The sequence below is a fragment of the Microtus oregoni genome, unplaced genomic scaffold (assembly GCF_018167655.1).
Source record: "Microtus oregoni isolate MIOR12 unplaced genomic scaffold, Mior012 000001F_ref0000356, whole genome shotgun sequence".
In the NCBI taxonomy this organism is placed as follows: domain Eukaryota; kingdom Metazoa; phylum Chordata; class Mammalia; order Rodentia; family Cricetidae; genus Microtus; species Microtus oregoni.
Genome location: NW_024543060.1, coordinates 90,809,261 through 90,829,445, shown reverse-complemented (window position 1 = coordinate 90,829,445; position 20,185 = coordinate 90,809,261). Strand labels below are relative to the sequence as shown.

General features: G+C 46.9%; 1 protein-coding gene across 1 annotated transcript in view; it reads right to left on the bottom strand.

Annotated features, from left to right (window-relative positions):
• The window catches only part of Stab2 (stabilin 2), a 156,203-nt gene that overhangs the window by 127,852 nt on the left and 8,166 nt on the right, over positions 1 to 20,185 (bottom strand). Inside the window, exons 3-5 of the mRNA XM_041676250.1 lie at positions 11,565 to 11,670; positions 9,379 to 9,512; positions 5,631 to 5,746 (exon numbers count right to left, since the gene is read on the bottom strand). Of these exons, the coding sequence (XP_041532184.1) occupies positions 5,631 to 5,746; positions 9,379 to 9,512; positions 11,565 to 11,670 (356 nt within the window). The remainder of the gene's footprint in view (positions 1 to 5,630; positions 5,747 to 9,378; positions 9,513 to 11,564; positions 11,671 to 20,185) is intronic.

Genomic DNA, 20,185 nt, shown 5'->3' with positions numbered 1-20,185 from the left:
GGGGCTCTGGCGCGCTGCTGGAAGGGGCAGCAAACTAGAGCAGCAAGCATGGGATTCAGAGCCGGAAGTGTGATGCTGTGGAGGCCTGGGCACAGGGTGGCGTTGTATGAAGGCAGACAGCAAAAAGTGAACGGCGTTTTTATACACACCTAGAAGCGAAGGCTTAACTCCCCTAACTAAACAGTACAGCAGGTATGTGAATAGAGAAGACAAAGCGGGATTATAGGAGACAATCAGAAGGACGACAAAGGAGACGAAGCTACAGAGTGCACACAGCCTAAAGCGCAGGAAGTGGTGGATGCCAGTCTGCCGGATTACGTGAAAATGTCTGAACACCTTAGCTGAAGGGTGTGGGCTACCACACTAGATGACAACTGAAGAACTGGACCTGGGAGGTGGCTCGGTGGAAGAAGCCCTCGCCTCGAAGAACCCATATACCCATACACACGACAGACAGAGACAGCGGCCTCAGGGCAAACTGGCTGGCTAGACTATCTGCATGGGTGATGCCTGGATTAGCGGAGAGGCTCTGCCTCAGTGGTGGGGAGCAGCTGAGGAAGACTCCCAACATCCCCATGTTCATCTCCACATAGCTGTGCTCACCCATGCAGACACCAGTGCAGACCACACGCACGTGCAGGCGCTTGCACACACACACACACACACACACACACACACACACACACACACTGGGGGAAAGAAAGATAAGTTTTTTTAAAAAAAAGATTAAGTGAATACATCCTGCTAGGGAAGAATTTTACTATAAGTAAATTATGGCTGCAGAATCCATGAGAAAAATGTGCCTTAGAATGGGCGTGTGCCTCATTGTTAGGTTAGGAGAAGGTAACCAGTGTTCTCGTCAGTACTGATCTTTCTTCAGTGAACATGGTGTCTTTTTCTGTAGTTTATACCACTGGCCTGGAAACAGTTCTCAGAGCCAGAAACGTTGTTTATGTATTTATTGTAGCGCACAGGGCCAGTTCCAGGGCCCTGTTCACCCCGGACACACACTCTACCCTCTGAGCTACACTCCTCTCCCGACATGTGTATATTTAAACATTTCCTACCTTTGGTCTCCGTATCTTCGCATGTTAAGTGCTGTGATATCACTGTGCCTGAATGTGAGTGTCTGGAAAGAATTCAGTGTTTAATCAGCCGTTTAGCAAATCAGAACTGTGCCAGCCAGGAGCCAAATGTAGTTTTTAAAAGGGTTTCTTTATTCATCTGCTTCTATTTGATGATGCTCCTGATATCTATCATCTACCTATCACTATCTGTGTTCATTCAATCAATCGACCTACCTATTCACTTATCATCTATCTATCATCAATCAATCATCTATCATCTATCTATATCTATCTACTGTCTACATTTATCATCTATCGATCTATCTATCTATCTATCATCTACCTGTCATCAGGCATCTGTGTAGTTATTTATCATTTATGGTGCATCTCTATCTCATCTATCCATGTACGTTTTTGGCACAGAGGTGGAACTCAGGCCCTTGTGTATGCTAGGAAGCCCTCTGACACTGATCCACACTCCCAGTCCTTGCCTTCTGTTTATTATTATTATTATGGTTCTTATTCTCCTTCTAGATCCTGAACATTGCATGCACTATCCCCTGCAGCCACCATGGACTGGTTACTATTATCATTTTATCTGAAAGGAAACTGAGGCACAGAGGGCCGGATAACGAAGCCACACATCCGTGAGCTTTCCCGAGGACTCTGGCTGGTTCTGACTTCAGCTGTGATGACTTCTCTGCATGGTTGTTTATGACCTTTCCCTAGTTTGCGGGTTTTTCCGAATCACTGACTCAGCCAATCGATTCATATACTGCTTGTTGCATATTTAGTGTGGCTTTCTCGGCTGGTAATGGTTTATCTTTGTGTTTTCAGGAGAAACTAAAATAAGGTTTAGCCAGGACAGAAGGAACCAACAGGCAAGGCTTACTTCTAGAGGAGACTCAGTCAGGGTCGGTCTTTAATGAGTGGTCTTCCATTGCTCAGGCCATCGGCCTTCCGGATGTTTGCCTTCAGCTGTGCTGAGCATGAAGGCCAGGTGGAAATGTTTGTCCCCTAGGGGCTTTCCTAAAGCCCCAGCATCAACCACTCTGCAGGAAATGAGACATTTTTCTCTGTAGGAACTACTTTCTCCTGATCCAGCTTACGGCTCACTAGTTTGAACACTTGTTAGGGAATGTGTCCCCCACAGATTCGGTGTCAAATTCCTTACTTCGGTGTGATAGTGCCAGGGTGCAGGGCCTTTTGGAAGTGATTAGGCAGGCAACAGGGCATGGGGCAGGATCTTCAAGGTCATGACCTCCTCTCCTGGGATCCTTGTACAACTGATTCCTCACACTGATCCTTGTGTCAGTCTCTCTTGCTCACCTGTGATGTACAGGGTTGTGGACTATGGCATACATGACCTGAGGCAAGCCTAACCTATGTGTGACTATGAGCAGCATACAGTAGGTGATCAATAAATGCTTGCTTTTGATGGGTTGGCCAATCCTGAAAGGAGCTTTGGAAAAAAAGGTAGCAGGAATATGGGGGTATAAAAAACCCTCATTTGATAACCTACGTGGGATCTTTCAATGACACATGAAAACTACTTATTAAAGCAAAAGCAAGCATTTATTTCCTGCATCTGAAATCATTCCGCGTCACCTGGGGGACCCACTGAGAACGCGGATAGCAAAATCGGCCTTCTCAGCAACCCTGCCTGAGAGAGCAGGCATAGAAATCGCTTCAGGGGCACATTTTGTGGTGTCTTGTGGGGCTGAAGTAGCTGATGAGACAATTTTAGGTCATTATCACGGTTCTCTTCGGTCACTGCTGGTGGGTGGCCTCTGGGTCAAGGCTTTTATTGTAAACTGTCAGCAAACCACCAGCTGGGCTGTTGCCTTAAAATAAGATAATGCCTTTCCTGCCCAGCAAGAGACATGGGGGGGGGGAGGCTCCCTGGAGCCTTATCTCCTAAGGGGTTGTTGAGCCCAGGCGGCTTTAGCTCACGGTGCAGCAATAGCTGAAGACATGTCCTGATATTCCAAACATCGCTCTAGCTGGAACTGTCTGCCTGGAAAACAGACGCCAGCTAAGTTCCTCGTGTGAGCTCAGCATTATTTATCCCACAGAGCTTATACAATTTGGCAGAAGAGAACGACTCTTGACCCACCGATCTGTTTTGTATTTGCACAGCGTGTGGTGCCTAGCAAGGTCTATGGAGTGGGAAGGGAACTAGGGAGTGTAAACAACAGGGCAAAAACGGGTCCCATGGAATATCACAATGCTGAGCTGGAAAGAGAAAAACTGAAATCCTTTCTCCTTTGGGGGCTGAAGAGATGGCTCCATGGCTAAGAGTGCTTACTGCTTCTGCAGAGGACCTGGGCTCGGTTCCCAGAACCCTTCCCTGGGTGCTCACAACCACCCGTAACTCCAGTTCCAGGGGGGATCCAACACCCTCTTCTGGCCTCTGTGGGCATCTACATGCATGTGGTGTGCATAAATTCTAACAGGCGAACACACATGCCTGTATAACACGTATAACATACGGACACGCATACACATACAATTAACCAAATCTTGAAGAGGCCGTTTCTCTTTGAAGTGGATTGCTAGGATCACAGCCAAGCTTTGATGTGCGTGACTCCTCTGCCCACGTTCAAATTCTGCTACTTGAGTTGTACAAAAACTTTGCATTCATGACTAAATTTGAAAAAAGGGTGGACTCCATGTCAGGTAGGATATTAGCTACTCAGTGCCAAACACGGTGGTGCATGTCTGTAAGCTGACCAGCCTGGAGGCGGAGGCACGAAGATTGCCTGGGCTTCAAGGCCAGCCTGGGCTACACATTGAGGGCTAGGATAGCCTGAGCTACAGAGCGAGATTCTTTTCCAATGTGATTAAGTTTCCTAGTTAAAAATATGATTCTCTATTCACATGTCTGGAAAAGTGGCAGCAATTTTAATTAGAATGAATCAGTTAGAATTGAAATAAAAGCATCTTCTCTGGTAGGAAGCTATTTTTCCTCTCGGTGAGAGTGCATGCCTTATTCTTATTTTTAGAAGATGATGGGTAATTTGGTTTTTTTCCGCTACTTTGCTTTTGGTGTTTTCTGAGCTTGCATGACTGATCAGTTATCTCCAGAACCAGACATGATAGAAGCACTTTTCACAGTTAGCCAGGGATGCTGCGGATGGATATGGATGTGCTTGTTGTCACATCGTAAAGGAAGCGGGAACCCCATCTGCCTCCAATGCAAGGTCACAAGGGGGATGGGAGCATGCTTCCTCAGACTAGAGGGATGGACCTGTGTCAGCAGCCCCGAACTGGCCTTGTCCTTGTGGAAGTGTAAAGCGATAGTCAAGATCAGGCCTGTCATGGTCACAAGTGGGCATGGTTAAAGCAGGCGGTAAAGGAAAGGAATTATCTTCTTCCTGAGCTGAGGGAAGGAAGGAAGCCTTTTGTGACACTTGGCATGTTTGGGACATGAAGATAAAGGGAAGTACCCTTTGGCCTCACTAGTGAACAACAGAATTGATGATAGGCATCCATTTTCATGTTTTGCCTCTCTGGCCATGGACCTGCTCTCAGAGGAAATGCCTGAGCATTCACAAAAGAGTTTTTATTTTTTTATTTGTGTTAGCACTGTTGATCCTGGTGGAGAACCCTGCCATATTTGCTAGCACATGGCACAACATGACAACTGCCAAGGATCTGAGTCCTGCTTGCAGCTCGTGTTGTAGAGGATGCCAACAGTGAATACAAGGGTTCAGAGGGCGGCACCATTTTATTTATTTTAAATATGCATTTTAAATATTCTCTCACGTAGCCCAGATGTAGCCTGCCATCTTCCCATTGCACATGCCGTACTAACCTTCCTGGTCCATCTCAGACAAGGCTTGTTCTTGTCCACTCCATGTCCCGTCAATAATGACATCGCTTTAGTTCTTATGAGGCAGAAAGGCAAAAGCGAATATAAAGGCTCTTCCTGGTCTATCAGGAAGGCGATGAGGTTTTGATAATGGATAGACAATGGCAACATTCTTTGAGACGCTGTGATGAAGCTTCTTCTTAAGAAAAGTTATGTTTGGTGTCATAACTGCCCAATGTTCTCTCCTCGAACATTGCCTTTTCATATATGCATATACATACATATGTGTTATATCTACACATAAACATATGATCTCCATGATACATGTGTATATGATATATGTATGTTTTTCCAATTGTATCTTTTTGTGATTTATAAAAGTTCTTTATTTTCTTTTGTTCTTTCATTGTCTCCTTTTCTCTTTGGAGACAGGGTCTTGCTTATATCTTAGGTTGGTGTAAAATTTGTTTTGCAGCCCAGGTCAGCCTTGAAATCATGATTCTCTTGCCTCAGTCTCTGGAGTACTGGAATTATAGGGATAGGCCAGTAGGCTTGGTTCCAAGGGATTATTCTGAAGAGAGCTCACTAACTGTAGCAAGCAGATTCCTGCCTAAAAGCTGATGGGGAAAGAGAGATTTTCTACATGTCTCGAAATCATATACACATTCTTCTATCACTGGCCTTCCTTCCTGTCATATTTCCATGAAATGGAGAAGCAAGTTTCAAAATCCGAAGATGGTGTCACTTACCCATGCAGTCTGGGCCCCAGTGGCCTGAGCAGCATTGAGGTTGTAGGTAGTCCTTCCTACATATATGTTGGCATCCCGGGACAGACAGAGAGTATGCATTGATCTCAATCGAATACCTTGGAGAATTACAAGCACATGCATCAGTTAACCCATGAATTCCCTGAGGGAGAGCATGTTTTTCATAACTCTCCTCTCCTATTAAGAGCCTACCAAAGTTCAAGGTTAAAATTACGTGGCTTCTTACAAAGAATGTTTTGTACTCTTCTGATAAGGGCCAAGGAGAGCACTTGGTTGTATGCACCCCAGCTGCAATTATTACTACCACACACACACACACACACACACACACACACACATACACACACACATCACACGTGCACGCTTGCACACATGTGTGCACACCAAATTTTTCATGGATGCTGTTCATTTTAGAGTGGAAGACTGGCCTGTCATTCATTTATGCCAGAACAAACAAACAAACAAACAAACAAAAAACTTGATTGGCTCTTTTGTTTTATTTTACTTTGTATTTTTGATGTTTTAAGGAATCACTGTATAGAGGTATAATTAACATACAAATGCTGAACCTTTTTAATGCATACAACTCAATGAGCTTAGAGGTCAGGACACCTGCAGCACGTGACGTCAGCCCTTAGAGATCAGGACACCTGCAGCACATGATGTCAGCCCTTAGAGGTCAGGACACCTGCAGCACGTGACGTCAGCCCTTAGAGGTCAGGACATCTACAGCATGTGACATCAGCACTTAGAGGTCAGCACACCCGCAGTCCCATGACATCAACACTTAGAGCTCAGGACACCTGCCACACCATGACGTCAGCACTTAGAGGTCAGCACACCTGCCACACCATGACGTCAGCACTTAGAGGTCAGCACACCTGCCACACCATGACGTCAGCACTTAGAGGTCAGCACACCCGCAGTCCCATGACATCAGCACTTAGAGCTCAGGACACCTGCCACACCATGACGTCAGCCCTTAGAGGTCAGCACACCTGCAGCACGTGATGTCAGCCCTTAGAGGTCAGCACACCCGCAGTCCCATGACGTCAGCACTTAGAGGTCAGGACACCTGCCACACCATGACGTCAGCCCTTAGAGGTCAGCACACCTGCAGCACGTGACGTCAGCACTTAGAGGTCAGCACACCCGCAGTCCCATGATGTCAGCACTTAGAGGTCAGCACACCCGCAGTCCCATGACATCAGCACTTAGAGGTCAGCACACCTGCTACACCATGACATCAGCACTTAGAGGTCAGCACACCCGCAGTCCCATGACGTCAGCACTTAGAGGTCAGCACACCCGCAGTCCCATGACATCAGCACTTAGAGGTCAGCACACCCGCAGCCCCATGATGTCAGCACTTAGAGGTCAGCACACCTGCCACACCATGACGTCAGCACTTAGAGCTCAGGACACCTGCCACACCATGACGTCAGCCCTTAGAGGTCAGCACACCTGCCACACCATGACGTCAGCACTCAGAGGTCAGGACACCTGCAGTCCCATGACGTCAGCACTTAGAGCTCAGGACACCTGCCACACCATGACGTCAGCACTTAGAGGTCAGCACACCCGCAGTCCCATGATGTCAGCACTTAGAGGTCAGCACACCCGCAGCCCCATGATGTCAGCACTTAGAGGTCAGCACACCCACAGCCCCATGATGTCAGCACTTAGAGGTCAGCACACCCACAGCCCCATGATGTCAGCACTTAGAGGTCAGGACACCTGCCACACCATGACGTCAGCACTTAGAGGTCAGCACACCTGCCACACCATGACGTCAGCACTTAGAGGTCAGCACACCTGCCACACCATGACGTCAGCACTCAGAGGTCAGGACACCTGCAGTCCCATGATGTCAGCACTTAGAGGTCAGGACACCTGCAGCACGTGATGTCAGCACTTGGAGGTCAGCACACCTGCAGCCCCATGACGTCAGCACTTAGAGGTCAGCACACCCGCAGTCCCATGATGTCAGCACTTAGAGGTCAGCACACCGCAGTCCCATGATGTCAGCACTTAGAGGTCAGCACACCCGCAGTCCCATGATGTCTAGCTCCCCGAAGGCACACCTATTATTTCCATTCACCTCACTGCATCCTCTCTTTCTCTTTGACAAGAACACTAACCCACAATCCCCCGTCTTTGCAAACAGTACCCACACAGCTCCAAGTCAACATTGTTGTCTCTATCGATTAACTCTGGTTTTATAGCATGATGTGATCACACTAGACAGACATGAATGTAAAACATTGTTGTATAACAATGCCAAGGTTTCGTTTCACTTGTGCTAAAAAAACAGTAATTTATCATTCTTGAATTGAAAATGAACTCCTTAGACTGGAAAATGGCTCAGTGGGTAAAGTGTCTGCCATGCAAACATGAGGAACTGGGTCTGGATGCCCTGTACCCACATAACAAGTGGGGCACCGTGGTGCCCTATATCATAGTGCTGGGGTAATTGGAGACCAGAGGCTTCCTAGAGCTCGCTGGGCAGTTATCCCAGCTGAATCAGTGAGCTCCAGCTTCTGTGAGGGACCTTATCTCAACATGCGAGATGGACAGTGATTGACCAACACGTGAATGTCAACGTCTGTCCTCACACATGACTAAACACACACACACACACTCACACACACACACACACACACACACTCAAACCACACAAATACTCACAAACATGTACACATAAATTAAAAATTTAACTCATTGAACAATGCCTAATTTCTAAGTTGGTTAGCTGAGTAAATTAAGAATTATGGTTGCCTTTGACCCTCCTGGCTACACCTGTTAGCACAGACCCACTTGTCCCCTTTTGAGAGGACCGGCCTTGAATTATGATAGTTCTGGATCAGAAGTGACTTTCAGGAATGTAATACAGACAATCCAACAATGCTAATTTTTTCTGTCTTACACCTTTGGGTTCTAGTTAGCATCAGGCTTCACAGCTTATTAGTAAAATAAATACCAGACCCAGGGCTTAAGAAATTTATTTTGCTTTTGAGACAGGATCTTGATATGTAGGTAGCTAAGGCAACCTACAGTTGTTCAAATTAGAATCCTGTTTCTATCTATCTGTCTGTCTGTCTGTCTGTCTGTCTGTCTGTCTATCTATGGTGTGTGTGTGTGTGTGTGTATGTTGTGTGCACATGAGTGTGTAGGTATGCATGTGTATGCTCATGTACTGAGGCCTGGACAGGATGTCAGGTGCTTTCCTCTGTCACTTTCCACCTTGTCCCCTTGATAGAGGGTTTCTCACTGGCCTGGAAACTTGCCATTTCGGCTAGGCTGCCAGACCAGTCCAGGGACCCATCTTTCTCTGACTTTCAATGCTAGCTCACAGGCACCTGTAGCTAGACTTGGTTTTTTAAGTGGGTGCCGGGGGTTTCACCCCAGCTTCTCATGCTCGGGTGTCCACTGAGCCATCTCCCAGTTCTAGAACCGTTTCCAAATGAATCTAGACTCCAACAAAAGATAGAAGGGCAAGAAGAGTGTGTATGCACAGTACAATTTTGTATTTAAACGTGAGTCAATAATCATAAAGATTCAGACTCAAGTCCATAGATTATGAGTTACCTAAATTGGGCTCAGTATAGTTTTAGAGCAAGAGAGAAATCCTGGAGCTACTCTGCAGTGTGTGAGACAGGATGTTCCAACTGGGAGTCACAATTCTTAGGGTACCAAAACACAGACACGGTTATCTTCTCATAATGCGTACCTGCAATCTCGAACCCCGAGAGAGTCATTGGTAATCTTGACGTAACCAACTGGACACTTGGCTGCAAGATTAGCTGAGCAGGCTTGGCACTCCGTCCTGATGTTTAGAAAGGACTTCTTATCACACCTTTTCGCCTGTGCAAATGCAGCAAAGAACACGGGTTCCTGTTATCAGAGCCTTGCGAAGTACCTGGTATGACTACTTGTCTACCTGTGTCATCTCACTACAGTCAGGAGTGGCAATGAGGTCACTGGCATCAACTGGCTTTGTAGTGCGAGATTCCACAGGGCATGCATCTGACTTGAATTCTGGAGTGTCAGCACCTAGGCTTTGATCCGCCGTTAGGGACTGCTACTTTTTGTTTGAAAGGCTTGCTTCTTATCTGAAGGATTTGGAACCTTTGCAAAAACTTAGTTACAAGAGAGAGCTTGGAAAACCAAGACGTCTTGAAGCTGAGGATTGCTTGGGCAGATGGTTTTCTTTAAAACGCTCCAGAAATTGACTTGCTAAGAGGTGTAAATTGTAAACAATAATTTTGTATTTTGCAGCAACGGGCTCTTAGTTCATCAGAAACTGAGTTCCCTGCTGTTTGGCTAAACCTAAAATTCATCCCGGTGGGACCCTTTTCTTCCACGGACCCAGGCTAAACAGAACGCTGACATGACTTATCTGGCATGAGTGCTGGGATCAGTGATCAGGGAGCAATGTCTGCCATGGCTGAGTGTGTGGACGCGGTACAGCTTGGGCTAAACACATGCCCCATGCCTCATCTGGAACCTGGAGCCCTACAAGGCAGGGGAATATCACTGCTTACCGAAATGAGGGACCTGAGCCCTCTTGCAGAGGACCCGTTTCAAGTGGGCTAATGTGACAGTGAGTTATTCAAGACCAGTTGTTCATAGACCGATCGTCTTCAGGGACACTATTTCTGAATCGCATCCCCAGGAATATCTGCTGTGGGCTAGCGCTGTACTAAGGGCTATGGGGGCGGGGGGGTGGTGGTTTCTGTTCTAGAGAGATCTGGGGCATTTAGATTTCAACACAATCAGAAAGCCGGAAGCATGAGAGCATGGATGTTTCGTTTATCGCCATGCCCGAGCCCTCAGAATGTTGACAGGACACATGGAGGCCATGCTCAGCAAATATGAGTTGATTAAATTAACCCACTGGGGATATCAGACAGGCACATTAGGAGCAGCTCTTTGATGACATGATGTGGTCCAGCACTGACTGCTTACTGAATGATACCGGCAGACTTTGGTCCCCTGTTGCTCCCGATGTTGGAGATGACCCTCCTGCATAGAGCTCCCTATCATTCAAGCTTCCTTAATCTCTCTATCAAATTTAGTCTACTAAACCTCAGAGCCCAAGGTGGCCCCCAGAGAGGTCACTGTGGTCCTCCACTACAGTCTGAGGAAGGCAGAAGGCACCCTGGTTCCCCACTACAGTCTGAAGAAGGCAGAGGTCACCGTGGTCCCCCACTACAGTCTGAGGAAGGCAGAGGTCACCGAGGTCCCCCACTACAGTCTGAGGAAGGCAGAGGTCACTGTGGTCCCCCACTACAGTCTGAGGAAGGCAGAGGTCACCGTGGTCCCCTACTACAGTCTGAGGAAGGCAGAGGTCACCATGGTCCCCCACTACAGTCTGAGGAAGGCAGAGGTCACTGTGGTCCCCCACTACAGTCTGAGGAAGGCAGAGGTCACCGTGGTCCCCCACTACAGTCTGAGGAAGGCAGAAGGCATGTTGCCAGTACCTGATGGGTTTTGGAAATGTTTCTCATGCTCACTTTCATCAACAAGACACTATCAATCTACCCTGGAATTCCCCTGGGCATCTGCCCATAGCCGCCCTTGGCTGGTACATTTGGGAAGAAGGGGTGTGAGGTACCCACAGTGATCAGGTGGTCCAGACAAAACCCAGAGCACACAGCTCTGCAGGAAAGAGAAGTGTCAGGACTAAACTCAGAGATTCCAACTGCAGAGTCAGCACAGCAGATGAGAAAGAGCCAACTCAGTCCACCCCAGGAGGAGAGCATCTCACCTTGAGAATCTTAGTCTTGGAAGTTTTCTTTTGATTTTTATGAAGTCCAGGCAGGGTTTTTTGCCCAAGATTATGCGAGAAAACAAAACCATCTAAAGCACAGTGTGAAAATTAACAAGGAAAAATAGCAGGAAAGTTTCTCTTACCAGTCCTGTGGCTTCGGCTGGGGTGCAGGTATTTTGCACAGCCAACCCCAGGAAGAGGGGGATTAAAGGCAGCAGCATGCTGAGCAAATGCTGGTTCCTTCCCTTGCTGGGCCAGGTCAAGGCAATTTAGCTATTTTACTTTGCTTTTCTTAGTGCCTGGGGAACTCTTTCTCATGTCTGTGTCTACTTTTAATTCCTTTCCTTTCCCTGGTCAGAAAGCAAAGGTAGCTGAGGCCTGGCTGACGGTCCACAGGAGCTTGGTGGAAGCGGCCACTCTGAGCTGTATATAAGTCCTGGCTGAGTGACAGGATTTCCTGAAGGGGCTGAGGCAGAGACCCAACTGGGATTTCTGTGCCTTGCGAAATTCCCAGGGATGGAGCGTTCCCTCTCCTATTGCTATGCCTACTGGACCTGCCCGCTGCCCTGTTGTCCTTTCTACGCCACACCATGAGTCATCCTGGGCCTGTCTGTTCCAACACGTAGGTTCAGATTTTCTGTAGGGAGAAATGTGTGGGCATGGCCAGATATGGAGAGAATGTTCCAGAAGCCTGGCCCCTGCCTTGGAAGATGATGGTGTCCTCATTCTCCTGTGGCTGTCAAAATTCATGTTGGTACCGATGGTTGGGTTCTCATCTCTCTTCTTCTGCTCTTCAAGGTTATTCAAGCAGAGAGTGACCAACTGAGCCTGTTCCTCCAATCTAGCCCTTCAAGGCTGGGTCTAATGCCGTCTCTTTCAGGAAGACATCCTCTCCTGTGCCTCCTGACTTTTGTGCACTCTTTGCCCGCCTCTTTCCCAGCTTTGGGTGAGAATATCTTGTGTTTTTATAAATCAAAAGACACATCCAGCTAAACTGAGATTGGTACATAGTTTCCATCTTGTTTAAACAGAAGTCATCTCTGTTTAAGGATTTATTCAGGTGAAATTCCAAATGACATTTTGTTTGGCTGATATATGTAGGTACTTGATTGAGTATCTTCATTTGCTCTGATTAGATAGATTTTTAATATCCATTTAGTCACTCAGCAAACATTTATAGAACACCACCCACTCTGCTGGCTTCTGAGCACAAGGAACTGGATAAATCATACTCATGCATTCATTATAGATTCTAGTACACTTGTGTATACACCGTCTCACTTAAATATTATTACAATTTTGCAAAACAGAATGGACAAGGAGTGTGATTGTGGCTTGGTAGGTATGACAATTAAGGCCTGTGGAAATAGAGTGTTTTATTCGTGGTCAGTAAGGTGGCATGGGGTTGTAGTAGCAATGCATGTCCTGGTGTTCTCACCCTGGCCAGGTACTCTGCCAATACAGGCAGCCGCCCTTCTAGCATCTGAGGTTTAAGTTAAGAATGATCTGTGTCCCGTATAATCCAGTTATCGAAAAGCTTAATCAAACTGGCTGCTGTCTCTTCGTTGTCACACGGAGGCATGGCCACAGAGAACCTGTGGTTGATGTTGGACACGTCTGAGGCACACTTATTATCTTAGGCCAGTCTGCATAGAGAGCTGTTGGCTAGCTAAGGCTCTATAGTGAGACCCTACAACCAAACAACTATGGCCGGCGTTCTCATCAGTGCGCATCAGAACCAAGAGTGGATGGCTTACCCAGACTGCTAGCCCATTAGCCCCTCTACTAGCTTTGCTGTCCCAGCATGGCATAACATAGGCAAATTAGATCACCCGAAGCTTCAAGTTTTACGTAAAGGGACATGCCTATGCAGGCATGCCCATCATGTGACTTATGGCCTGAGTGTGGCTGAAGACAGCTAGGAATTCAGCCCAACGCAAGCATGCCACATAGTCGAGGGTGACCTGGCATTCCTGGTCTGGAGTAGGTTGGATTGAAGGTGTGTGCCGCCTGGCCTGACTATTACCTTGATGATCCACCTTCAAGTCAGGTGGGATTGCTTCAATGCCTCACAATTACAGTACCAAAGGGAAAGTATTCTAGGATGTTGAACAGACAAAATAACAGGAATGCACTGAGGCTGAAGAGTTCTTGCCATGCTGGGGTTTTACTCTTAGTATTTCACCAGCTCCAGAGGCTCAACCAAACCGAGCAGGCCCTCTCCAAAGTCAAAGGTCAGCTAAAGACATCTGAACATAGACTTGTTTAGCTTCAAATGTTATTAGGAGCTACCCCAGAATGTACATCTTCACAGAGAGACAAGTTTTTAGTTCATTGCCATTTCTTGGGGGAACTGTTGTTTTTTAAGGAGAATTATTATTATGAGGTATCACATACTGAGATTCCAGAGGCTGCTGGTTTCAGCTGGAATGCTTATGTCTTGGGTAGGATGCACGCAGGGGCCAAGGCACTGCCTGTGGGTGAAGCCTCTTATAATGCATAGCAGGATGAAGGTGCCTTGGACAAAGGTCCTTGCCTGTGTCTGGCCCTGTGCTCGCCCGGTTCCTCAGTATGATGCTCTACCCTAGTAAATCAATGCATTGGTTGTGAGATGCTGACATAGCTGGGGGATTTCCTGAACTCTCATGGGATCCTGGCTTTTCGAGGAGTCAGCTTCCCTAGGCAGGGGATGCGTCCAGCATGTGTATCCTTGCTCTCAAGGCCCCTTCCTTTTCCTCTGTTAGTTTAGATCCTTGCACACAGCAAACCTTGCTCTCTCTCTCTGTGTGATTTTTATTTTTTCCTTTTTGTGGAAGCCAGTCAGCTGATCTGGCAGTAGGCAAAATTGTAAAGTAGGCAAAGTTTCTTTCAGCTCCAGCACTCCATGTCCCATTCTGTATTTTTCTTCTTCCCGTTCATTCAGTCATTTAATCAATCAGTGGACAGTGGGCACGTAACCATTCCTACACCACTTTTCTGGCATGCATGTCAGCCCACGGCAGTCAGGGCTTATTGAACACACAGGAATAGCCGACGGTATGCATGTCAGCCCACGGCAGTCAGGGCTTATTGAACACACAGGAATAGCCGACGGTATGCATGTCAGCCCACGGCAGTCAGGGCTTATTGAACACACAGGAATAGCCGACGGTATGCATGTCAGCCCACGGCAGTCAGGGCTTATTGAACACACAGGAATAGCCGACGGTATGCATGTCAGCCCACGGCAGTCAGGGATTCTTAACACCCGGGAATAGTGAATATTTACCACCCAGTTGCTCCAGTGTTTGCTTTAAACAAGTCTCATATAACTCAGGCAGATCTTGCATTCATTCTCTTGCGTCCAGCTCCGAGGTATGGCATTACAGCTGTGCACCACCCTACCCAGGTCAGGTAGTTTTCGTCTTTTTTTTTTTTTTCTTGTCAGATATATCAGCAGTTGCTACTGAGTCTACCATTAACTGGTGGAATCCTATCAGGAATCCAGTAACTTCTTCCCATCCCCACTTTCTCCCCTTGAGTGAGACCGTCATGATTGCTTGCCTGTGTTATGGTAGTAGCATCTGCCTTGGTCGACCTCCCACCCTTTATGATCCTCCTGTAAACAGTGCTCACTCCGAGATCTCTTTTGCAGATAGAAGTAGAACCATGTGGCTAGTGTCTCGTTTGCTGCCACCTGTCTTTCCCCACTGAAGCACCAGGTCTAGGATGACATCTTTCTGCACGTCTTCTTCAGTGCCTGGCTAGCTGATGCATTCTTGGGAATGAGTTCACGCATGTCTGTTATATGTTCTTCCCTTTGCACTGGATTATTTACCCCGTCAAAGTCCCCACAGGGAGTGCACTATGATATCTTTACGTTACAAAGCAGAAATCCAAGGCCAGTGGAGATCTCCATCTAGGCCAATTACGCAGTTGGTGGCTCAGTCAAACAGAAGGAAATCTGATATTGGAATGATCCAGGGCCAGGCTCATTCGTTGGCTAGGAGTCTACCCATTAGAACAAGAAATTAAACCGCTATTACATCAAAACCACAGGTCTTTATTTGAGTATCCTTTTCCTAAAGTGGCCTGATGCAGTATCTACAGGGATGGAATATAGTATCAGGCAATCTGGGACTGGGAATAGGGTCATCAGCATAGCTAAGAATGGGGAAGGGATGGCTTCTCAGGGAATTCAGGTTTGTCCAAGGAGTGAAGGAAGATGCTGTGTCCAAAGTAAATGATGGGGGCAGATCTGGGAGTGAAGACCCCCCTCCAACTCAAGAGCTGATGTGGGATTTCCCTCTGTATGCTACAAAGATCCCCCCTCCAAATCTCTCAATCAACACCATCGTCAAGCGTTGACCTCCTTGCCGAGTTAATCTTCCAACAGTTGGTTGACCACTCCACTGCTCATTCAACTGTCATTTTAGTTCTTAGTAGGGTCTTGTTCTGTAACCCTGGGATTCACCATGGAGTCCAGCCTGGCCTCAGATTTACGGTAATCCTCTCGCATCAGCCTCTCAAGTGCTGGGAATACAGCCTGTGCCGTCAGACTCGATTCATTTATCTGGTCTTCCTAGGGGACCCTGTGCACCTGACATCGTGCTAGACTCTTGGGGATAGCTGTAGCGCTCAAAGATAAAGCTAGGCTTACCCCATGCCATGGAGGATGTGGCTGAGCACGCGCTGGCAGACTAGGAACACTGATAGAAATTTTAGCTCACAGTTGTGTTAAAACTCACCAGTGCAGCCCATCCTAAATCCTATGCAAATCTAAAGCAGCTTTTGTCTAGGTTTTGCTCTCTAGGTGCTCGTGAGTGATCTCTGAATGCAGAGGTCCACTTTCTCATTTTATCGATGAGCTCAGCAGGATTGAGGACCATGTGGACCTGCTTCCTTTGCTCTGCTAAAGATAAGAGCATCCTTTAGTCTTTGCTCTCTGTTCCCCACATGACCTCAATGTAAAATCTGACATATGCTCTTCAGTTACCAGCTTTCCCTGTCCCTCCCCCTACTTGAACAGAACACTTGGAGCCTACTGGCCGGAACCCACTATTATTGTCTGATTTCCGAGCAATATTTATGTCCCATTCTTTCCCAGCAATGGTTTAAGCAGTTCTCCAGGACAGTAACAAAGCTCACACACCAGTGGTCACGGCTTCATGACAATCTTTCAACTGTTTCCTGTTTCTTCATTTATTCAGTTATTTCATTTTTGAAAAAGAAAACAAAACGGCACTTAAAAAAAAACCCAAAATGAAAAAGACTGTTTCCTGTCACCCCAGTATTGTAGGGTCAGATGCTGTCTCCTAACCCACTGCATTCTCTTCAGACTTCAGGTCAGCAAATTCTCTGTAAAGGACCAGAGGGTAAAACTGTAGACTTAATAGGTCATAATGTATCTGGAAGTTACATCATTTTCTTGTAACGTGGTCAACAACTAGAGCTAATGTGAAGACAAATGAATGGGTTGTGTTTCAATAAAACACTGTTTACAAAGTGGGTGGGGGTAGTTTCTCCCTGTGGGCGTTAATTCATGAACTCCTGTTTCAGAGCTAAGTTAGATCATTCATTTCTCTCACTCCCCCCCTCCTCCACCATGTAAGCTTTATTTTCTTTTTCCTCTTAAAGTCTCATAGCAGAGGAAGGCACGGAGCTATATAGCTTTAACTCCAGAACTCACAAGGCAGAGACAGGCAGATCTCTGAGTTTGAGGCCAGCCTGTTCTACAAAGAGTCCTAAGCTAGTCTGCACTACCTAATGAGACTCTGCCTCAACTAGAAAGGCAGAAACAGGTGGGGCCATCAAATAGGTGCTGTAGGTTGGTTTTTAATCTCCGTGAGTGCTGCAGTTAATGTCTTACTCAGTAATCATAGCAGTGCTATCAACAAAAACTGTAACAGTAGCTGGAAGTGAGATGTTATCATCAGCTAGTCAATGTTCAAACCTCTTCTGGTTATAATTCATTTTCCCTGAAGTGTTGGAGAAAAGGGTGAATATATGACAGAGAGGAGGTTATGACAGAGAGGAGGTTCAGACAGCAGGGATAAAACAGTTGTCTTGGATGCTTTTCCAGTATCGCATACATTCTGATAAAAGTAATTACACCCAATGTTCGCTGAGCTCATATGAGGAACTGAGTACGGTACCAAGTCTCCACTATGCCTTGTTTAACTCAAATTTCTGGCAGCCCTTGGAGGAAGATGTGGTTTTTATAGGCATTTCACAGGCGAGAAATGGAAGCCTTCCCCAGCCAGCAGGCATGGAGGTGAGACTTGCTTCTGTGTGCAAAGTGGGTGTTCTATTTGCCATATCCTTTCGTTAGGACGAGAAGAGAATGAACAAAATTCCACTGTCGGTAAAGTGGGCTTTCCTATGACTGTCCTTATTTTAAAATAAATAGTTTTCCACTCATGGTCCAGAACTCTCAGAGGACATAACTCAAGAAGCTTGAGTGTCTGAGCTGTGGCATCGCGGTGGCTGTCAGTCACACACACAGTGTCCTAGAGGCCTCATTAAGGCAGCAGAACAATGGGATGGGCCGAAACATTAAGTGCAGCTGTACTGTGCAGGAATGTCGCCCGCGGGATGCAGGCCCCGGCCTTTAGTGGGCGGCGCTGAGGTGGCTCTGGGCAGAGGGCATACGCTGCCTCCCAGCCCTGGAATGTGGCCGGCAGCTGACAGCCACCCCACTTGTCTTGGAAGGGGTGGCCTTAACCATAAATTAGGTCTTGGAAGCTGTCTCTGTGCGTGCCTTTGTGTTGTGTGGCTCAAAAGAGTCGCTCAGCTGGCACAATTGCTGTCAACAAAAGGAAGCTGCCTCTGAACGGGGCAGGGTTGGGGTTCCCTGGGAGGGGAGGTGTGTTTGTGTGTGTGTGTGTGTGAGTGTGTGTGTGAGTGTGTGTGTGAGAGAGTGTGTGTGTGAGTGTGTGTGTGTGTGTGAGTGTGTGTGTGAGAGTGTGTGTGTGAGTGTGTGTGTGAGAGAGAGTGTGTGTGTGTGTGAGTGTGTGTGTGTGAGAGTGTGTGTGTGAGTGTGTGAGTGTGTGTGTGTGTGTGAGTGTGTGTATGTGTGTGTGTGTGTGAGTGTGTGTGTGTGTGAGTGTGTGTGTGTGAGAGTGTGTGTGTGAGTGTGTGTGTGTGTGTTCTGCAGACTTTGTAAGTGGGCTCTCCTAGGGCATGCACACAGTTTGAAGAAGTCTCTGCATCCATGTAAACACACCGCACAGTGAACACGCTATCTTTCTGGTGACACATATGCATCTTTCTTTATTACTCTAGGTCTGATTTTTCAAGATAGGGCCCCTCAGTAAATCTGGAGCTCGCTGCTTAGCTAGATGGGCTGGCTTATCATGTGCTCAGCCTGTCCTGGGATTTTAGCTGCACAGGACCATGGCTGGCTTTTTATGCGAGTTCCAAGGATCTGAACTCAGGGCCTCAAGCTGTGTGGTGAGACTTTTATTCATTATCCTGTCTTATACCGGTCTAAGGTCAAGGTCTGAGGTCTTAAGTATTCTAGCGTTGGTGTTTATTTACCCTGGAGGGGGCTGGTTCTGGGGTAATAAAGCCGGGGTACCCTCTAAAACATCCCACAAAGCCTGGCCCATGAAGGCCGAGGAGAAAAAAAAGATGATCGAGTCAAGACGGGTTTCAGTCTGGCTTGTGGGAGCTACGGTAGCTCACACTCGTGAAGATGGTTTCATATGTACCTTTATCAGAATTATGTTGAATCTTCTGATGGCAAATCTTAGCCATCAACTTGATACACCTGGGAAGAGGGGTTCTCAATTGCGGAATCTCCTTCATCAGATGTAGGAGGAGCGGTTGCTGGATATCTGAGCAAACTGTGAAGATGGGTCACTTGTTTACCATGCCTGCCTACAGCACCCGACTGGTTTAATGAAGAGCAGAATGGTCAACAATTAGACAAGAGAGGTTAGGCGGGAGTTCCCAGCAGAGAAGGGAACTCTGGGAAGAAGAGAGGTGGTGACCGACACCAGCAGATGGGAAGCAAGTCAGGTGTACGAGATGGAGAGGAGGCAAAAGCCATGTGGCAAGATGGAGGTTAACAGAAACGGGCTAATCGAAGTTCTAAGAGTTAATTAAAAACAAACTTAAGCTAAGGTGAAGCTTTCATAATTAGTTATAAATCTCCTGGTCATTATTGGGGGCCGGCGGGCCAATGAAAGCCCAACAAGGAAGATCTGGTACAAGGAACATTTAGCAGCTCAAAACTGCTAATCTTCGGGGCTCAGAGATGGCTCAGAGGTTAAGAGCACTGCCTGCTCTTCCAAAGGTCCTGAGTTCAATTCCCAGCAACCACATGGTGGCTCACAACCATCTGCAATGAGATCTGGTGCCCTCTTCTGGCCTGCAGGCATACACGCTGACAGAATACTGTACACTTAATAAAAAAAAAAAAAACTGCTAATCTTCAGTCTCCCACTGACTTGCTGATGACTTTTGACAAAGCAGTCGGACTTTCTTTTCTAGATAGTTTCTTATCTAGGAAAGGCACACAATTAGTGGTGAGGGTACTGTTGTGATTTGAACAATTTTTTGTGGACTTTCCCACAGATACATTTTATAATCGCCACATTTCTGTCATAAGATTCGGGAAAATACCCGAAAGCTCGGGCTGGTTTCTCGTCCCCTAGCATTTGACTGTCGAGCTGTGCTTATGGGTGAAAATTATCACTAAACGTTCCAGATTTGTCCATCACCTCATTTATTCAGCTCCCTAATTGTATGCATTCATCTGTTTCACGTCAGTGCTTTGACT